Source organism: Carcharhinus amblyrhynchos, chromosome 23 (assembly GCF_965287045.1).
Source record: "Carcharhinus amblyrhynchos chromosome 23, sCarAmb.v2.hapA, whole genome shotgun sequence".
NCBI lineage: Eukaryota > Metazoa > Chordata > Chondrichthyes > Carcharhiniformes > Carcharhinidae > Carcharhinus > Carcharhinus amblyrhynchos.
In genome coordinates, this window is record NC_137346.1 from 1,265,949 (window position 1) to 1,286,584 (window position 20,636).

The window sequence follows — 20,636 nt, forward strand, 5'->3', positions numbered from 1 at the left end:
CAATTTGATCTCATAACTGAAGTCCCTCAGCCTTCCAACCATTCTTACAAATCTTCTTGCACTCTCACCATAGCCTTCATATTGTTGCAAAAGTGTTGCCTAGAACTGGGCACCTTCCTCCAGAGAAGGCTGATCTGGTATTTTACTCTATCTGCAAATTTCCTAATCGTGTCACTCACATTTAAGTTTAAATCATTAATGTAGATAACAAACACCAAGGGGCCTAATACTGAGCCCTTAGAACATCACTGGAAACCTCTTTCCATTCACAAAAACATCCATTGCCCATTACTCTTTGTTTCCTGTCACTTATGGGGAGGCCTGGTGGTACTGTCAGTAGACTATTAATCCAGAAATTCACCTAATGTTCTGGGGACCTGGGTTTGAATCCCGCCACAGCAAATGGTGGAATTTGAATTCAATAAAAAATATCTGGAATTAAGAATCTACTGATGACCGTGAAACCATTGTCAATTGTTGGAAAAACCCATCTGGTTCACTAATGTCCTTTAGGGAAGGGAATCTGCTGTTCTTACCTGGTCAGGCCTACAATGTGGTTGACTCTCAACTGCCCTCAGGCAATTAGGGATGGGGCAATAAATGCTGGCCGGCCAGCGATGCCCATGTCCCATGAATGAATAAAAATAAATTGAACATTATCCCATTGAATTAAATTTTTCTGACCAGTCTGCTATGTGAGATCTTGTCAAAGGCCTTACTGAAATCCATGTAAACAACATCCACTGCACTACCCTCCTCAATCCTCCCAGTTACTTCCTTAAAAAATTATATTAAGTTAGTAAGACTAGATCTTTCATGTACAAAACCACACTGACTATCCCTGACCAATCCACGCCTTTCTGTGGAAGTTTACCTTGTCTCTTAAAATTGTTTCCTTTAATTTTCCCACCACTGAACTCAGACTGACCGACCTGTAGTTCTCTGGCCTATCTCTCACAACCTTTCTAAATAATGGTACAAGGTCCTTAGACCTTCAGTCCTGTGGGCCCTCGCCTGTATCAAGTTAGGATTGGAAAATGATCCTCAGAGTATCTGCTATTTCTTCCCTGGTTTCCTTCAATGGCTTAGGATACAATCCATCTGGCCCTGGTGATTTATCCATCTTCAAGGATGTAATTTCCTCCAGTACTTCATCTCCCACTTTGCTTATTGTAACTAATATTTCACACTCCTCCTCTTTAACTGGAATGTCTGAATCATTTCTTTCCCTTGTGAAGACAAGTACTGATTGAGAACCATGCCCACATCACCTGCGTCAATAGGAGGCAGGGCCATAATGGTATTGTTACTGGACTAATAATCCGGAGACCCAGGGTAATGCTCTGGGAACCCAGGTTCGAATCCCACCATGGCAAATGGTGAAATTTGAATTCATTAAAAATCTGTAATTAAAAGTCTAATGATGATCATGAAACTATTGTTGATCATTGTAAAAATTCATCTGGTTTACTAATGTCCTTTAGGGAAGGAAATCTGCTGTCCTAACTACAAAATGTACCTATATACTCTATGAACAGCATGTTTTGTCTGTGTAGCGCGCAAGAAACAATACTTTTCACTGTATCCCAATACATGTGATGATAATAAATCAAATCATAGAGTAAAGAGGGGAAAAGGAAAAGAAGGGGTTGCATAATGTAGTGTTACAGTCATAGCAAGGGTGTAGAGAAAGATCAGCTTAATGCAAGGTAAGTCCATTCAAAAGTCTGATGGCCACAGGGAAGAAGCTGTTTTTGAGTTGGTTGATCTCAGACTTTTGTATCTTCCGCTATCTGCCTCTTGAAACCATTTAACATTTCAGACTCCACCACATTATAAAGCAGCAAGTTCCACAAATTCACCACCCTCTGCAGGAAGTAGTTTCTCCTCATCTCAACGTATAGAGTGGCACAGTGGTTAGCACTGCTCCCTCACAGCACCAGGGACTCAGGTTCAATTCCAGCCTCAGGTCAGTGGCTGTGTGGAGTTTGCATGCTCTCCCTGTGTCTGCATGGGTTCCCTCTGGGTGCACTGGTTTCCTCCCACAGTCCAAAGTTGTGTGGGTTAGGTTGATTGGCCACGCTAAATTGGCCCTTAGCAGGGGAATTAGCAGGATAAATGTGTAGGATTATGGAAATAGGACCTGGATGGGATTGTGGTCAGTAAAGACTCAACGGGCCAAATGGCCTCCTTCTGCACTACAGGGATTCTATGATTCTATAACTATGACCAGTTGTCTGAGACTGCCCCATAAGAGGAAACATTTGGTCAACATTTTCTTTATCAATCCATTTTAAACTGTTTAATCTCTCCTTATACATCAACCCCTCATCCCCAAAATCAATCTGGTGAACCTCCTCTGAACTGCCTCCAATGCCACCACATCCTTCCTCAAATAAGGAGACCAAAACTGGACCCAGTACTCCAGATGTGGTCTCATCAACATTTCTTTACTTTTATACTCCATTCTTTTGCAATAAATGCCAACATTCCATTTGCTAGTTTTATTATGTGCTGTACCTGCATGCCGACTTTCTGTGATTCATGAACACAGACACTCAGATCCCTCTGACTGGACGCATTTTGAATCTGCTCTCCAGTTAATAATAATTTGCCTTTCTATTTTTTCTGTCAAAATGGAAAACACCCATTTATCCTGACCGTCTGTTTTTTTGGTACATAGATGATAGTCGTCTTCTTGAAGCAGGTCAGATTGGGACAGCATTTAGTGCCTATCCTTAGTTGCCCTTCAGAAGGTGGTGGTGAGCTGTCTTCTTGAGTTGCTGCAGTCCCTGAGGTGTAGGTACACCCACAGTGCTGTTAGGGAGAGAGTTCCAGGATTTTGACCCGGTGACAGTGAAGGAACGGTGATATATTTCCAAGTCAGGATGGTGAGTGACATTGGAGGGGAATCTCCAGGTGGTAATGTCCCCATATATCTGCTGATCTTGTCCTTTTAGTTGGCGGCAGTCATGGGTTTGGAAGGTGTTCCCTAAGGAATCTTGGTGCAGTGCATCTAGATAGTGCGCACGGTTGCCTTTGTTTGTTGCTGTTGAAGGAATGAATGTCTGTGGAAGGGGTAACAATCAAGCAGGCTGCTTTGTCCTGGATGGTGCTGAACATTGAGTGTTGTTGCATTGCTGTGCCTATGCTGGGTCAAAGTCCTGGAACACCATCTGTAACAGCACTGTGGATGTACCTACACTGCATGGTTCGCAATAGTTTAAGGAGGCAGCTCACCATCACCTTCTCCAGGGCAATTTGGGATGGATAATAAATTTGCCACTTGCCAGTATCTTGTGTAAAAATTTTTAAAAATTACCTGAGACTAAAGCCAGTGATAAAACATTATAAAATACGAATAATAACTTTTATTAACCAAATACTGTTTCTTCCATGTTTCTACTCCCAGAAGTACTATACAACTATTCCAGTGACATCAAGAGAATGCTTGGGTCTGTTCCAAATGTTTTCCTGACACCTAGTGTTCGTGAGCAATTGATTGCAGACAGGAGGTTATAGTGTCGAATATTTATTATAATATTTATAGTATAGAATATTTATTATTATATGTATTATAGTGTATACTATTTCTTTTACACCCTTTATTTAAAACTTGATCCTGTTATATTTTGAGCAACAATTCTGTCAAGGCATGGCGGTCTCTCTGACAAGTTCCAAGCACATCACGATCAGTGTTCACACTGGCTTAGTATTTTGATTTTCTTGTTTAGCAATGTTAGTTGGTTGTGCAAAGCAGAACCAATGCTTTGGGCTGCAAGGGAAGCAGTGCTGTATTTACCACAGCCACCATGATACTCTGTGTCATGTCCAGTTTCCAGCAGGGCATACTGAACGGCAATCTGGATTGGGAATCCTGGCTGACTTCACACAGGTCAGAGAAACTCATACTGATATCCAATTCACAAGGATGTTCCTGACTTAGTGTCACATTGGGTTAGTGCATTAATCCAGCAATTCATCAGTGGAACTTCTAAATTCACTATATATCTCCGTGTATTACACAATATATATCTCAATTCAGGAATTCCGGATCAGATGATGGATTGTCGAGCATAACTTTAGTTAAACTGTCACAACAAATCTTTGAATTATGTGGATAGAGCCGTGAAGAAGGCTTATAGTGTGTTAGCGTTTATTAACAGGGGGTTTGAGTTTAAGAGCCGTGGGGTTATGCTACAACTATACCGGACCTTGGTGAGACCACATTTGGAATATTGTGTTCAGTTCTGGTCACCTCACTATAAGAAGGATGTGGAAGCATTGGAGAGAGTGCAGAGGAGATTTACCAGGATGCTGCCTGGTTTGGAGGGTAGGTCTTATGAGGAAAGGTTGAGGGAGCTGGGGCTTTTCTCTTTAGAGCGGAGGAGGATGAGAGGCAACTTAATAGAGGTTTATAAGATGAAGAGGGAGATAGATAGAGTGGACGTGCAGAGACTATTTCCTCAGGTGGATGTATCTGTTACTAGGGGGCACAAATATAAGGTTCATGGTGGGAGATATAAGAGGGATGTTCGAGTTAGGTTCTTCACTCAGAGAGTGGTTGGGGTGTGGAATACACTGCCTGCTGTGATAGTGGAGTCGGACACTTTAGGAATTTTCAAGTGGTTATTGGATAGGCACATGGAGCACACCAGAATGATAGGGAGTGGGATAGCTTGATCTTGGGATTGGACATAGCTTGGCACAACATTGAGGGCTGAAGGGCCTGTACTGTTCTATGTGTTAATAAAATCATGCAAAAATCATATCTAATCTACACACATGCAAACACAATCGTCTATGAACGTAAACCAATTCAAAGCTATTTGTATAGATACTCCATCAGGTAGGGGGATTGAATTTAGGAGTCGCAGCGTCATGATGCAACTGTACACAACTCTGGTGCGGCCGCACTTGGAGTATTGTGTGCAGTTCTGGTCCCCACATTACAGGAAGGATGTAGAGGCTTTGGAGAGGGTGCAGAGGAGGTTTACCAGGATGTTGCCTGGTATGGAGGGGAGATCCTATGAGGAGAGACTGAGAGATTTGGGGTTGTTTTCGCTGGAAAGAAGGCGGCTAAGAGGGGACCTTATTGAAACATATAAGATGATTAGAGGTTTAGACAGGGTGGATAGTGATAGCCTTTTTCCTAGGATGGAGAAAGCTAGCACGAGGGGGCACGGCTTTAAATTAAGGGGGGGTAATTATAGGACTGATGTCAGGGGTAGGTTCTTTACCCAGAGGGTGGTGAGGGACTGGAATGCCCTGCCAGCTGCAGTTGTAAATGCGCCTAGTTTGGGGGTGTTTAAGAGATCTGTGGATAGGTTTATGGATGAAATGGGATTGGTTTAGATTAGTGGGTTAGTGTTGTTTTTTTTTAAAAGCTGGTCGGCGCAACATCGTGGGCCGAAGGGCCTGTTCTGCGCTGTAATGTTCTATGTTCTATGTTCTATCAAGCTGTGAGCTCCTATACTGCATTTGGGAATTACTTGTGTGAGTAATCTTTATTCTTTACATGAGAACTAGTAGGAGCCAGAGTCTGCAGTTTAGCCCCAGAGTCTGATGCCTTTACAAAGAATTGATATCTCGACTATTTAATAGTGACCCCTCAATGTCGGTCCAAACTCAATGAGAGCTGTTTGTGTTAATTACTCAGATACCAGCGGAAGAGAAGTCCCCAGGAAGGGAGATTTCTTAATCTGGAATTGGATTGAAAAAATATAACAGTAAATGTAACAGCACAACATAAGTGGATGAGGAGCCAGACTTCAGGCACACGGAAACTAAAATGGATTCACAGATAAAAGACGGATGTTTGTTTGGCGCGATCTCCAAGCTGAGCTTTTCTCACAAGGATAAATTCTGAGACTTCCCTTAGATTCTTGAAACAAAAAAGTTAAACAGCAGTAAAACAATCAAAAGATGATTAATTTTAAATTGTGGAATTTGTAGAATTGTGGAAACAGTTGGTGGTGAGTTGAATGAAGAAAGAAGGTGAAAGTCCACGCTTCCTTCTGAGGAATGATTAGTAAAAACAGACATATTTAAAAATGACTTGGACGTGCACTTGAAGTGCTGTAACGTCCAGAGCTACAGACCAAGAGCTGGGAGGTGGATTAACACTGGATAGCACTTTGCCAGCTGGCAACATGATGGGCCAAAGTGGCCTCATTTTGTGCCTTGAATTTTTTATGTTAAAAGCACATGGGGATACAACAAATCTGTCTTCATTTTTATAAACAAAGATGGGAGTTTTGATAAGCAGAGAGGAGTAAATTAGCATGGGGAGGATGTCAGGGAAGGTTTGTCTTTGCATTTCCAAAATAACAGCTTTACTAAAGCTGTTTTTGGTGATTTGAGTAAGATCAAAGAAAAATATAGGAGTTTGTTTTCAAAACAGACATTTCTGTCAAAGTGGCAGGCTGGAGACACAGTGTGTTCAATTATATCATAGAATACCTATAGTACAGAAGGAGGACATTCAGCCCATCGCATCTGCACTGACTCTCTGATAGAGCATCTTACCCTATCCCCATAACTCCACGTATTTACCCCACTAATCCCCTAACCCACACATCTTGGGAACCAAGGGACAGTTAATCATGCCCAATCCACAAGATTGCGAAATACTACAAAAGGTCATGAGTGTAGCCCAATCCATCACACAAACCAGCCTCCCATCCACTGACTCCATCCAGACTTCCCGCTGTCTCGGAAAACCAGCCCGCAAATCAAGGACCTCACACACCCCAGACATACTCTCTTTCACCTTCTTCCATTGGAAAAAGATACAAAGGTCTGAGGTCACGCGCCAGTCAACTCAAGAACGGCTTCTTCTCTGCTGCTGTCAGACTTTAGAATGGACCTACCTTATAGAACATAGAACATTACAGCGCAGTACAGGCCGTTCAGCCCTCGATGTTACACCAACCTGTGAAACTAATCTAAAGCCCATCTAACCTACAGTATTCCAATATCATCCCTATGTTTATCCAATGACCATTTAAATGCCCTTAATGTTGGTGAGTCCAGTACTGTTTCAGGCAGGGTATTCCACACCCTTACTACTCTCTGGGTAAAGAACCTACTCTGACATCCATCCTATGTCTATCAACCCTCAATTTAAAGCTATGTCCCCTTGTGTTAGCCATCTCCATCCGTGGAAAAAGACTCTCGTTGTCCACCCTATCTAATCCTCTGATTATCTTGTATGCCTCTATTAAGTCACCTCTTAACCTTCTTCTCTCTAACAAAAACAGCCTCAAGTCCCTCAGCCTTTCCTCGTAAGACCTTCCCACCATACCAGGCAACATCCTGGTAAACCTCCTCTGCACCCTTTCCAATGCTTCCATATCTTTCTTATAATGCGGTGACCAGAACTGTACACAATACTCCAAGTGCGGCCGCACCAGAGTTTTGTACAGTTGTAACATGACCTCATGGCGCCAAACAAACATCCGTCTTTTATCTGTGAATCCGTTTTAGTTTCCATGTGCCTGAAGTCTGGCTCCTCATACACTTAAGTTGTGCTGTTACGTTTACTGTTATATTTTTTTCAATCCAATTCCAGATTAAGTGATCTCCCTTCCTGGGGACTTCTCTTCCGCTGGTATCTGAGTAATTAACAGAAACAGCAACATGACCTCATTCCCCCTACCAATAGAAGCTAACACACCGTACGCCTTCTTAACAGCCCTATTAACCTGGGTGCCAACTTTCAGGGATCTATGCACATATACACTGAGATCTCTCTGCTCATCCATTCTAACAAGTATCTTACCATTAGTCCAGTACTTTGTATCCCTGTTACTCCTTCCAAAGTGAATCACCTCACACTTTTCTGCATTAAACTCCATTTGCCATCTCTCAGCCCAGCTCTGCAGCTTATCTATGCCCCTCTGCAAACTGTAACATCCATCCTCACTGTCTACAACTCCTCCAACTTTAGTGTCATCCACAAATTTACTAACCCATCCTTCTACACCCTCATCTAGGTCATTTATAAAAATGACAAACAGCAGTGGCCCCAAAACAGATCCCTGCGGTACACCACTAGTAACTGAACTCCAGGTTGAATATTTCCCATCAGCCACCACCCTCTGTCTTCTATCAGCTAGCCAATTCCTGATCCAAACTGCTAAATCACCCTCAATCCCATGCCTCTGTATCTTTTGGAATAACTTACCATATCTTATCAAATGCTTTAGTGAAATCCATATACACCACATCAACTGCTTTACCCTCATCCACCTCTTTGGTCACCTTCTTAAAGAACTCAATAAGATTTGTAAGACACGACCTATCCTTCACCTATGATCAGCTGATCTCTCTCTACACCCCAGCTATGACTATAACACTACATTTTGCACAGTCTCTTTTACTTCTCCTCTATATACTCTATGAATGGTATGCTTTGCCTATATAGCACTCAAAAAAAAAATACTTTTCACTACATCCCAATACATATGACAATAATAAATCAAATCAAATGTGGGAGGAAACTGGAACACCTGGAGGAAACCCATGCAGATATAGTGAGAACATGCAAACTCCATGCAGTCACACAAGAGCAGAATTGACCTAGGTTCCTGGCACTATGAAGCAGCAGTGCCACTATGCCTTCGTATTCTGGGACTCATGACTTCACATTTGCATATGGGGATCTATACCCTGTAACCGTGTTTTGATGGATTTCTCCTTCATCTGTTTGCTTCACAAAGGTACAATATGCAGGAGTCCACCTGCTCAACGCTTGTTAGTGCATTTAGCTCCTTTTTAACACATTTGTTTTAAGAATAGGTTTCCTTAAAATGGACAACACTTTTCCTAATGAAGTGAAGTGTTAATGTTTCAGTTTAGAGACTGGATATGTTTTGGGATATTGTTGGGTTCCTGTTACCTCCTGCATTGTGATCAACCTGTAGGCAATATAAAAGCTTCTACTTGACTTAAATGTTGTTTCTTCTCTAGATTAAAGTTTGTCTTTGGCCCAGCTGCCCTGAATGCCTTGGAGTTGGTGGATCAACGTTCAGTTACACTTGTTCACTCCCCCAGTGGACGATCACTGTACCAGGTGTAGTGTTTTCTCATTGAAAATGATTTAATTTTAGTGCGTATGGCCATTCTAGTTCCGTTGGCCCGCTATCACACAAGGCAATATGTTTCCCCATTAACTGCACACTCCAGGGAGCTCTAGCTTTCAAGTCCAATTTGTGCTACATTAGCCCAACAGGAACAGCAGTGACAGCCAGCTGGAATGTGCCCGAGATAACCTCAGCACTGGGCTCCTACACACACACACACACACACACACACACACACACAAAAACCTATTTAACACCTTGTAGGAGGAAGAAAGACTCTGTGCCAGTCAGTGGGACATTTTCTCTGTACGTTTGACTGTGTCTGCTGATATATATTAAGACTCTTGCATTTGCTGCACTCATTGTCATCTTTTTCCTGTGTCAACACCCATGTAATTAACACCACCCCCCCACCTGCACTGACACTGCAAACCTTTATATGTTGCGTGTGTTTATAAAATATTGAACAAAACTAAAGTGAGTACTTTTTTTCCTGTTGTGAAGCATATCGAGGTGAGGAAACATTATGAACTATATGCAAATAAAAGCTTCACCTACACTAAACCATAGTTACTTTATCTATGTGACAGTTCTGTCACTAACCCAGGAGGAACTGAAAACCAGCTTATAAAGGACAAATCTGCAATGATGGTACCTGATGGAAAGCATCCCCTCTTGTGTCTGACTGCAGTCTGTGTGCCTACACCGTTGTACCATTGCACTGGCATTTTGGGCATCGCAGTCTCTAATGTGCCTTTCTGATTGCTTTGGTGGATTTGGTGACTGATCTGGGTTTGAGCAGTCTGTTCATTTCCCGCACCTGTTGATTTCCTCCTTTTAGCAACATGCTGTACTCCTCCTAACAGACCTTCCTCCTTTTCCTATTTAGGGTTTACTAACCTGTTGTTAACCCCCTTCCTCCAGTCCAGGGTACAGTTGCTCCCTAACTTTCCCATTCTGCCCGGCGATTTAGTGACATCCTCTTGTTTGTGCCCCTTTCTTTGTTCTGCTAAACCTTAATGAAACATCGGTTGTATCCAACTGGATTATTATACCCAATGCTGCATCACAATTTTGATTCATGTCAAGGCTTTATAGAGGGTGTAGATGAGATTTGTTGGTAACCAAGGATAAAGGTTATATGCAGAGACTAATGAAGCTGCATTTGTTCAAACTTTTAGGGAAAAGTAATCACAGTGCTATAAAGTCTAGGATACCCATGGAAAATGACAAAGAGCAATCTAACATAAAAATATCAGACTGGAGGAGGCCCAGTTCAGCAGAGTGAGAGCTAGAGTCAAAGATTGGCAGTCTAAACTATATCCGAACAAGGGATGGTGCAGGTACACTTGAGATAGATTCCGAGCTGGAGCTCTCTGTATGAGAAAAGAAATAGAAAGTAAGGTGAAGCAGGAAAAAGAGGAATTTGAGAGATATCAAATTGATAATACAAGTCCGAATCAGGCTGAATATCAAAAGTTCAGAAAAAAAGTGAGAAAGGAAATCGTAGAGGCAAAGAGAGAAGAGACTGTCAGCCAACATAAAAGAAAATCCAAAATTCTTCTAGACATATTTTTTAAAAGGTAGTAAGAGGAGAGTTGGGGCAGATTAGGACCAAAAAGGGGATCTACTCATGAAGGCAGAGGTACAAATGAGCTTGCGTGTTTACCAAGACAGGCACTTGAGTGCAACACTGTGCACTGTCAGAGGCTCTGTCTTATGAATGATGGTTATAAGAAAAGTTACATAAAAGCATGTCTATCTTTATCAAGAGACAAGATGCTGCCCATTTATGTTAACAGAGGAGGTGGTTGAGACACTGGAGGGGCTAAAAATTGACAAACAAACATTAAAAGGCTGGCTGTACCTAAAAGTTGACAAATCACCAGGATCTGATGGGATGTATCTGATGATGCCAAGGGAAATAAATCTGGAAATCCTGAAGGATTGGGCATAATCTTCCAGGCTTCCTTAGATACTGCCTGAGGATTGGAGAATTCAAAATATTGCACCCTTGTTCAAAAAATGCTTTTTAATATCAATTAATGACCTGGAACTGGGTGTACATGGGAACAATTTCTATCTACCGTATCCAGGGTCCTCTTGTTTTTGAATACCTCTAGCCACTCTCCTCCCAACCTTCTCTTTTCTAGGGAAAACAGTCCCACCTTCCCCAATCTATCAATATAACTGAGGTTCCTCATCTCAGGAACCATTCTCGTGAATCTTTTCTGCACTTTTTCTAACTCCTTCACATCCTTCCTAAAATGTGGTGCTAGAACCTGGTACATCATTTGAGGCCAAACTTTCTTATCCTGTATTCCTATAAATAAAGCCTAGGATGCTGTATGCTTTATTAACTGCTCCCTCAACCTCTGCTGTTACCATCAATGATTTATGTAAATAAACACCCAGATCTTTCTCCTCGTGAAGGCCTTTTAGAATTGTACCCTTTATTTTGTATTGTCTCTCTGCATTTTTCTACCAAAATGAATCACTTCACACCTCTGTACATTCTGTACAATTAGCTAAAATGGGAAAGATTGCAGTGATATTTGGAAAGAGTGAGCAAGTGTGACTAATTGGATTGGTCTTTCAGGAAGCCATTTTATTGGCTGAATTTGTATTTCATCATTTGATGATTCTGATTTTCCCCTTATGTCACATTGTGAGAAATTCACTCACAATTAACTTTCATCTGTATTTTCCCAGTTAATAATGAAACACCCTGAAATTTCCAAACTTCAAACATTTAACACTTGACTCATCTCACAAGTTGGTTCTAGGTCTGATTTTGTAAATGTAGGTTGTGGGAGGTGTAAAAGAGGAGGTGGTGTCGGAATACTGATGAAGGAATCAGTTCCTGCAGTGAGATAGGATGAAATCTTTGCAGGCTTCTCAATTGAGGCTATGTGGTGCAACTTAAAAACATAAAGGAGACAATCACGTTTCTGGGAGTGAATTAGAGGCCCCCCAGGGAGAGATAGATCGGCAGATACGTAGACAATTTTCAGAAGTGTAGAAATAATAGGGTAATGATAGTAGGGCATTTCAACTTCCCCAGTATTAACAGGGGTAGGCAAAATGTAAAGGCTTCGAGGGAGTGGAATTCTTAAAGTGCATCCAGGAGAGCTTTTTGAGTGAGCAATGTAAAGGAGACAGGGGCAGTACTGGACCCAATTTTAGGAAATGAAGTCAGTCAGATGGTAGAAATGTTCGTGGGGCAGCATTTCAGCAACCATAAACTGGTAAAATTTAAAGTAGTTATTGAAAAGGATAAAGAAAGACCAGAAATAAAGATTCTGAACTTTGGTGAAGAAGCTAGGAATAGTGCAGCAAGTAACTCACCTCCTGACTCCCCAGAGCCTGTCCACCATCTAGAAAGCACTAGTCAGGAGTGTGATGGAATACTGTTCCCTTGCCTGGATGGCTGCAGCTTCAACAACACTCAAGAAGCTCGACACTATCCAGGACAAAGCAGCCATTTGATTGGCACCCCATCTAGAAATGTTCAAACCTTCCACCACCAACGCTCAGTAGCAGCAGTGTGTGCTATCTACAAGATGCACTGCAGCAATTCACTAATAATCCTTAGGCAGCACCTTCCAAACCCATGACCACTTCCATCTAGAAGGACAAGGGCATCAGATACATAGGAACAGCACTACCTAGAAGTTCCCGAACAAGCCACTCACCATCCTGACTTGGAAATATATCGCTGTTCCTTCACAGTCGCTGGGTCAAAATCCTGGAATTCCCTCCCTAATGGCATTGTGGATCAACCCACAGCACATGGACTGCAGTGATTCAAGAAGGCAGCTCACCACCACCTTCTCAAGGGCAACTCGGGTGGGCAATAAATACTGACCAGCCAGCAGCACCCATGTCTCACAAATGAATTTAAAAAAAGCACTTTGAGATGCTTTTCTGCATTAAATGTGCTGTACAAATGTCAGTTAATATTCGATGGATAAAGGGAAATTCAGAACAGTTCTTCATGCAAATGATATGGAATGTTTTAAGAAATTGGATAAACTTCCTGAAAGGTAAAAATAATAAATGATGCGGGAAATGAATAATTCCATTGTCCCATCAAATACTCCCAGTACATCACTGGGTTAGAGTAAAGCTAAAGGTACAACACTGGGTTAGTTAGAGTAAAGCTCTCTCTACACTCTTTAATATTGGATAATTGACTCTAATACGCTGTATGTGCTGGGACATAGCAGCTTGAATTGTATATGGAATTCAGACCAAGCAGCAGCACAAGGCCAGGCTCACTGTGCTAATTGCGTAATGTGTAAAGCTGTATCATGGTTTATATTTATAAAAGGACAGTTTTGCATGATAATAAAACCAATGAATCAAAACCAGTTTATTGAAAATGGAAGTGGTTTTGCAGCGAGTTTCAGCATAAATCCTTTTTCCCCATTAACCACTCGGCCTTTGTAAAGCGTCTTGTATACAAAGCAAAAGGGTAAATGAGCTAATTGGGATTTCCCTTGTTTTGTTGAATGTAAAGCCTGCCTGTCCCTACATTGGGTATGTGACTTATTGTGAAGGCTTTCTCTATGTATAGGCCACCAATACCCAGATTATCTCTCCTCTAATTTCCTTTATCCTTTTTGCCTGTTATTGGTTTGAGTTTCACACTGTCGATGTTTATATTTGGGCCAGTGACCTGTTACCACTGCTGTTGGCATTCTCTGCGTCTGAATATGTTTCACTACTTATAACTGATTTGTTTATACTGCATAATTGGAGGGGTACTTGTGCCGATTAACTGGCCGAGAGATGTTGTGGTGGGGCTGTGTGTGCTGGATTTGTGGGTAGGGGAGGTATCTATTTACACAGAAGAACGTTTTGGCCACAGCCTAGGTTAGAATGGCAAGTTGTGCTATTTCAAATAATCTGGACCGTGATTGTCCGAGATCGGCATTATCCCCTCTCCTTACCAATCAATTCCAGTTTGTGACTTGGACATTTTCTGCTGTGCTTTTGTGTGGAGTTGAAAGAATAATTTGTTTTGATCTTTAGGTTGAAGGGAGTTCTGGTCAGGTGTATTACTGCCTAAGCTCCTGCCTCTACTGCTCCTGTCCAGCCTTCATGTACTCTGTTTTACGAAGGAATGACAATATATTGGTAAGGAATTAGAATCAAATAACAGGACAAGCACTTTCTAGTTTTGTTTCTTCATCCCATGTGTATCCCTGACAGTTCACTCCATGCTGCAAAATAGACCCAGTCATGTCTCTCATATTTCAGCCCTTGTAACAGTTCTCAAATCACAGTTAGGGTATAAGAATCAATACCCTTTATTTCACCTGATGGGTAGCCAATAGATACCCTCATATTAATTGCTTTATATATTCACCTTTACATAATGTCAAGAAAGATCTCAAAGCATCTCAACTCTCCACGTTAGATACACAGTGGTTAGCACTGCTGCCTCACAGTACCAGGGATCCAGGTTCAATTCCAGCTGTGGGTCACTGTCTGTGTGGAGTTTGCACGTTCTGCCCATGTCTATGTGGGTTTCCTGCAGGTGCTCCAGTCTCCTCCCACAGTTCAAAGATCTGGAGGTTAGTTTGATTGACCCTGCTAAATTGCCCCTTAGTATCAGGGGGATAGGCTGGGTAACTATGTGGAGTAACAGGTTTGGTGGGATTGTGTTTGGTGCAGATTTGATGGGCCAAATGGCCTCCTTCTGTACTGTAAGGATTCTGTGATTCTCTAAACTGTCACATAATTCCCTGATAAATGACTTGCTGATACTTTGAACACCAGTATCCCAGGATAATTAATTGTATTGCTAATCACACATTCAATGATTCATTCATAAGCTTAACATTGAATATCATATTTTGAGTAAATAAGGCAAAGGCAAGTTCTGAACAATGAAAACAGCAATTTCCTTTGAAGGTTTTTACAGTGTTCCTGATTTTGCAGTGTAAGCATATTCTCGCTGTATACCTGTGCCAAACCATGGGAGTGTATCACCAGCTGGCAGTCTCAGATAAGCAACTCACCAGCCTTCTGCTGGCAAAGAACAAAGAAGCAGGAGTCTCAGCATATTAAAGATCATCCAGGGAAGAGCAAACCACTGAGAGACATTAAATATATGTGTGTGTGTGTTTGATAATACAAACACACAAACTGACCCTTAGTGTTCTGCAGTTACAAAGTTTGGGGCACAACACAGAAAATTAAAACTGCGGACGATGAGAACTAACTGTTTTGTTGAAAAGATAAAACTGGGATCCATACTGTGGGTCAAACAATATAACTGTCAGATAGAAAGAGGCAGAGCTGTTCCTTGCATCCTGGAATAGAAAGGACAACATCATATCCAAACAATGTACCTTCTGAGTAACCCAGAGCTCCCACATTCGAGTGTAACTGAAGTAAACCTGGCTGACCATAGTCTTTGCTGCTTTACTCTGAACTATACATAATCTAGGCAGATACTTCAGTGCAGCACTGAGAGAATCCTGCATTGACATCTTTCTGATGGAGCATTCATCAAGAACAGTGAGGAATTCTGAAGCACAGGACTTGAAGAAGAGCAGGACTATTCTCTCGCACAGAAATGTTCACTTGAACAACAATACTAAATCCAGATTCTCTGCTCATTTATTCATTTGCTGTTTGTGGTATCTTACTTCCAAATATTGGGACATCTTGAGATTGTGGAAAGTAGCTACATAATACAGCTTTTATTTTTTACTGCATTGTCCTGTGTGTAATTGTCCTGTCTATTTTGACAGGTTATTTTATAATTATCTCCAGCAGTGTTTTGTTTTCAATTTTTCAATTGCAAATTCAACTTTCAGTCCCATGATAGATTAGATCATTAGATTAGAACTTACCAAAGTAACTGCTTGTAGATTGTGACTCTGCCTGAACCCTCCATCTCCTTACAGCATGAAAACAGCAACTAAGTCAACCAAATGTGAGCAGTGAACACATAGAAACTCCTGGCTGTTCCGGGCTGCCATCAGTTACACTGGTAAATACTTGAGGCTGTTTAGTGTGATTAAAATGTAATATCATTAACAGTAATATGGAGGGCTTGACACAGAAAGCACACAGCCCCTGTCATTCATTGTAACATTGGATAAATAAAATAGTCTGTCACTTCTCCTGTTTCCAGTGGGGTCTGTGGACCAGCCTCCAGGCATCGACAGAGAACAGTTGCGCCCTGATTCCTTGACTGTTGTTATTCTGAATTATTTCATTAAAATAAATGCCTTAATTAAGAAGCATTCACTTGTGTTGGTTTATTGATGAATTACTTAAACAAATGAGTGCTGTCTCTTTATGAACTTGTGAAGTCTGCAGCAGAGCAGTATCGTTCTGTTGTCAAGGGAAGAGGTCAGTTGCTAACCATTCTTTTGTCTTCAAACTCTGAAGAAAGTGTAGATCAGTAAGTCAAACAAAGAACAACACAGCACAGGAAACAGGCCCTTTGGCCCTACAAGCCCATGCCGCCCATTTTAACACACTCAGTGAGTCTTATTCAAGTCTTATGTCGCTCGTCGGTGTTTTTGTCTACCTCTAGTGGAACTCCACAATAAAGGGGGGGTGGAAATTTAGGGAATTATATGTGTGCCAGATTAAGGGAGATCCAATTCAGGGACAATTTATTGACACCAATCAGCCTAAAAGCATGTTTTTGGGATGTGGGAGGAAACCGGAGTATCCAGAGAAAACCCACACAAGCACGGGGAGAATGTGCGAACTCCCACAGACATTGATCCAAGCTGGAGATCCGACCCGGGTCCCTGTAACTGTACAGCAGACAGTGATAGTCGCTGAGCTGTCGTGTTGCCCGTCAATTGGTCCAGAGTAAGCGTACACTAACGGACATGAAGCACTAGGCAACTCTCGAAGCCACATCTGAGAGCAACCCTCGCACGGCCCACCACGTGTATTCCCTTCACTGGCTTCACCCCCTGGCCATTCCTTGTGTGACCTTGGATTTGGAGTGACAGGCTATTGACTGAGGTGGGCCATTCAAACTCAGTCTGGTTCTGCTCTGACTGAGATCTGGAAACTTTCCACAGAGATATTGGGATACTGGCAGATCCTGCTTTCCCAGTCCATTCCCAGTGACATGGGATATGTAAAATAGCCTGAACTAACTGAAGTCTTTCCTAGTGAGATCAGCTCACTTCACTTACACCAGGGTTAGAACTTTGGGACTTACCTGGTCTGTGACTATCACAGAACTCACAGAATAACTGCTCTCCAACGCTCAGTAACTGAAACTAAAAGGTCTATAAGTAAGGTTATTGAGTTAGGATGACTATGTTTGCATTTTCCTGTGTCTGTGTGGGTTTCCTCTGGGGCTTCAGTTTCCTCCCAAAGTCCAAGCTTGTGTGGGTTAGGTCGATTAGGTACGATGACTGCAATGTCCCAGTTCATGAAACTCATCCCTTGAGTAGCTGAACTTTCATTTTCTGATGTGTGATGTACAAGTGAGTTATAGTTTAAGAATATATAGCACAAATCATCTTTTTACTCAGAGGGTGATGACAGTCTGGAATGCGCTGCCTGGGAGGATGGTGGAGGCAAGATGCCGTACATACTTTTTTAAAAATGTGGATGAGCATTTGGCACACCATAACATTCAGGGCTATGGGCCAAGTGTTGGCAAGTGGGATTAGGTGGACAGGTCAGGACATTTCATGTGTCGGTGCAGACTCAATGGGCCGAATGGCCTCTTCTGCACTGTGGTATTCTGTGATTCTATGAAGCTTCTGTTAAATCAATAGTCCTCAAACTGGGCCTTACAGACATTTCTTGGGGATGGGTGAAATAATATGCAAGTGCTTACTAACTGGACTTAGCCTAATGGTATGCAGTCGCCCAGGGTGATGTGGTCAGGGAGTCACCATAAGCAAGGACAGTTGAATAAGTAAAGGCTGGAGGTTGACTTGGTGTAAGCTGGACCATGAAGCTGCCACATGTACAGCACTCAATAAACTGGCTGTCGCATCTTGAGGGAGCTGGACAGAATGTTAAAGCAGCACAAGGGACCAAGGCTAATTTTGGGAATCCAGATAAATTCAGCCTTGTTGAAGAGAGGGGAGTTATAGTCGGAGAGTGAGAGTATATAAAAAAAACTATTTCTTGAACAAAGGGAACTAAAATCCAAGTTCACCCACAGCATAGGTTTCCCTGAGATCCAGCCCTATGGCTGAAAAAACATTGTAAAAAGTCTGATAACACCAGATTTTAGTCCAACCTATTTATTTGATAATATACTCACTAGCTTTCGGGGTTACCCCCTTCGTCAGGTGAATGGAGAGTTCTGGCCTCAGACAGAGCATATAAAGCACAGACAGTTTAGAGATTACTGATTAAAATGCAAATCCTTAGGTGTAAGGATTCGCATTTTAATCAGTAATCTCTAAACTGTCTGTGCTTTATACGCTCTGTCTGAGGCCAGAACTCTCCATTCACCTGACGAAGGGGGTAACCCCGAAAGCTAGTGAGTATATTATCAAATAAATAGGTTGGACCAAAACCTGGTGTTGTCAGACTTTTTACTGTGTTTACGCCAGTCCAACGCTGGCATACCCACATCATGAAAAAAACATTTCCAGGGCCTGAGAATTCTACAATGCTACATTTCCAAAACTCTGTTACTGTGTAGAAGAAATACATGTGCATTATCTTTAGAATACATTTTGTATTATTCTCATTCTGGCCACTGTGTGCTTCTGTACAACACAGATAAAATGTTTGTTGATGATGTGAGAGTAAATAATTTTACACTGGAAAAGTAATTGAAATGACCTCCTGCCACCACAGCAAGGACTTTAGCCGTGGACAATACTGCGTTTAGTAATAAAGAACAATGGAAGAAAATAAAGTACGAGAAGATTTTTATAGAATTCAGATTTATGCAGTTCAGTGACGTATAGCCACAATATGTTAATGTGACTACAAATCTTACCCAACAGACAATGAAACCGGCAAAAATACAGCACATCAGAGCATCCAAGTATAAAAATATAAACCAGTGGACATTTCTGACTAAAATTAAGAATAATAGCAATGTCAGCAAATTCAAATGGAAAATCTAACAATTCTGGAAAAGACCAGAAAAGTGTTTTCCTACTGAGTTTCAGCTTGACAAAAGGGAAAAGCAAGAAAGTCCATACTCCCAGCGAAGCACTGATATTCCCAGTTGCAGCAATGTACAAGGTGGTGAGAATTGGACGGATGGCATGTTGAGTCTGTTTCAAATGACGCACTTGGTGAAAAACCAAAGAACTTTCGGGGAGATATAAAATGCTAATTAAAAGACTTTGAGCTATTTTCAATTCAGCTTTTAATGAGACAACTGATGTAACCTTTAGTTAATAATTGCCATGTTCAGCTATCAACAATTTTTTTGAAGGTGTTACCAGAATGAGCAGAAATATTCCAGTTCCTGGTTAATTTAATGGAAGCAGATTGTTTGACTGGAACTTTACAATCCTGTTTGCTGTGGGCAGCAATGTTATTGGGGGTAACACAGCTCCCACCCAGAATGGTTGGGAACCTCATTAGCATTCATTTGAATCTCATTAGTGAGCATTCCACCCCACACACACACACACAGAGAATAGTCCACCCTGGCATCATGATGGCAACTGCCACAGTTTACAACAGCTTCCTAAAAACAGCAACCTGGTGACCTCATTCTAAAGGAGGGGTTCAGAGATAAATGTGCAGCTGGGCACCAAGAAGTCCAGGGGGACAGAGGGCAATGGGCAGCTCAGAGGACAGCCAGCTGGGATTGCACTGCTGCTGAGTTCTGAGAGGGATGCATGAGAATGGGGGTCAAAGAAGTTTAGGAGGCTAGCTGTAAAGCATGGCTGAACATGGAGAGGGCAGACCATGGCCTGTCTGGGAGAAGGGGGAATGGTTCTTACACGGGGAAAGATTCAGCAATGAGGGTGAAGGAGGCTCATTAATCCTGAGGCAGACATCCTGAGCTGAAGGGCCTCTGCCTTCTTGACCCCTGGCACTGGGCTATCAAATAAATCGGTTGGACTAAAACCTGGTGTTGTCAGACTTTTTACTGTGTTTACGCCAGTCCAACGCCGGCATACCCACATCATGACTGGGCTAGTGGGCCAGCTGAATGGGTGTCCAGCACACGAGGCTTATAGGTTCCACAACTTTTTGGGGGGAGGTGGTGCAGGGGCTTCCAGTGGGCTAATAATGGAGCATCTTAACTATGGGCCATGGTATCAGCTCAGTAAAAACTCTCAGTCAAACGTCAGCATCTCCACATCATGGCTACCATCAGTTAACTCACGCAGATTACTGACCAACAGTCAATTGATGTTCATTTACTTTAACAAATGAGCCACTTATGCCAAGTGACCTGCGCTGGTGTGTTAATGTCACTGATTACTGGTCCCAGTTAACCCTTTGCATGCTGAACTACCCATTCAGTGAATCCCCAAAATTGTTGTCAGAATTTGATGAGAGGCTGAACAGATATAAACCAGGGAACTACAGGCCAGTGAGTCTCATGTCAGTGATAGG

General features: G+C 42.1%; 1 protein-coding gene across 3 annotated transcripts in view; it reads left to right on the plus strand.

The window, feature by feature from the left end:
* Nucleotides 1-16,294, plus strand: part of zswim7 (zinc finger, SWIM-type containing 7) — a 50,252-nt gene extending 33,958 nt beyond the window's left edge. For all 3 annotated transcript variants that reach the window (XM_080210711.1, XM_080210712.1, XM_080210710.1), the window contains exons 4-6: nucleotides 8,974-9,076; nucleotides 14,124-14,228; nucleotides 15,036-16,294. In XM_080210711.1, coding sequence (XP_080066837.1) covers nucleotides 8,974-9,076; nucleotides 14,124-14,228; nucleotides 15,036-15,164 — 337 coding nt within the window. In that variant the 3' untranslated portion in view covers nucleotides 15,165-16,294. The remainder of the gene's footprint in view (nucleotides 1-8,973; nucleotides 9,077-14,123; nucleotides 14,229-15,035) is intronic.
* The last annotated feature ends 4,342 nt before the right edge of the window (nucleotides 16,295-20,636 follow it).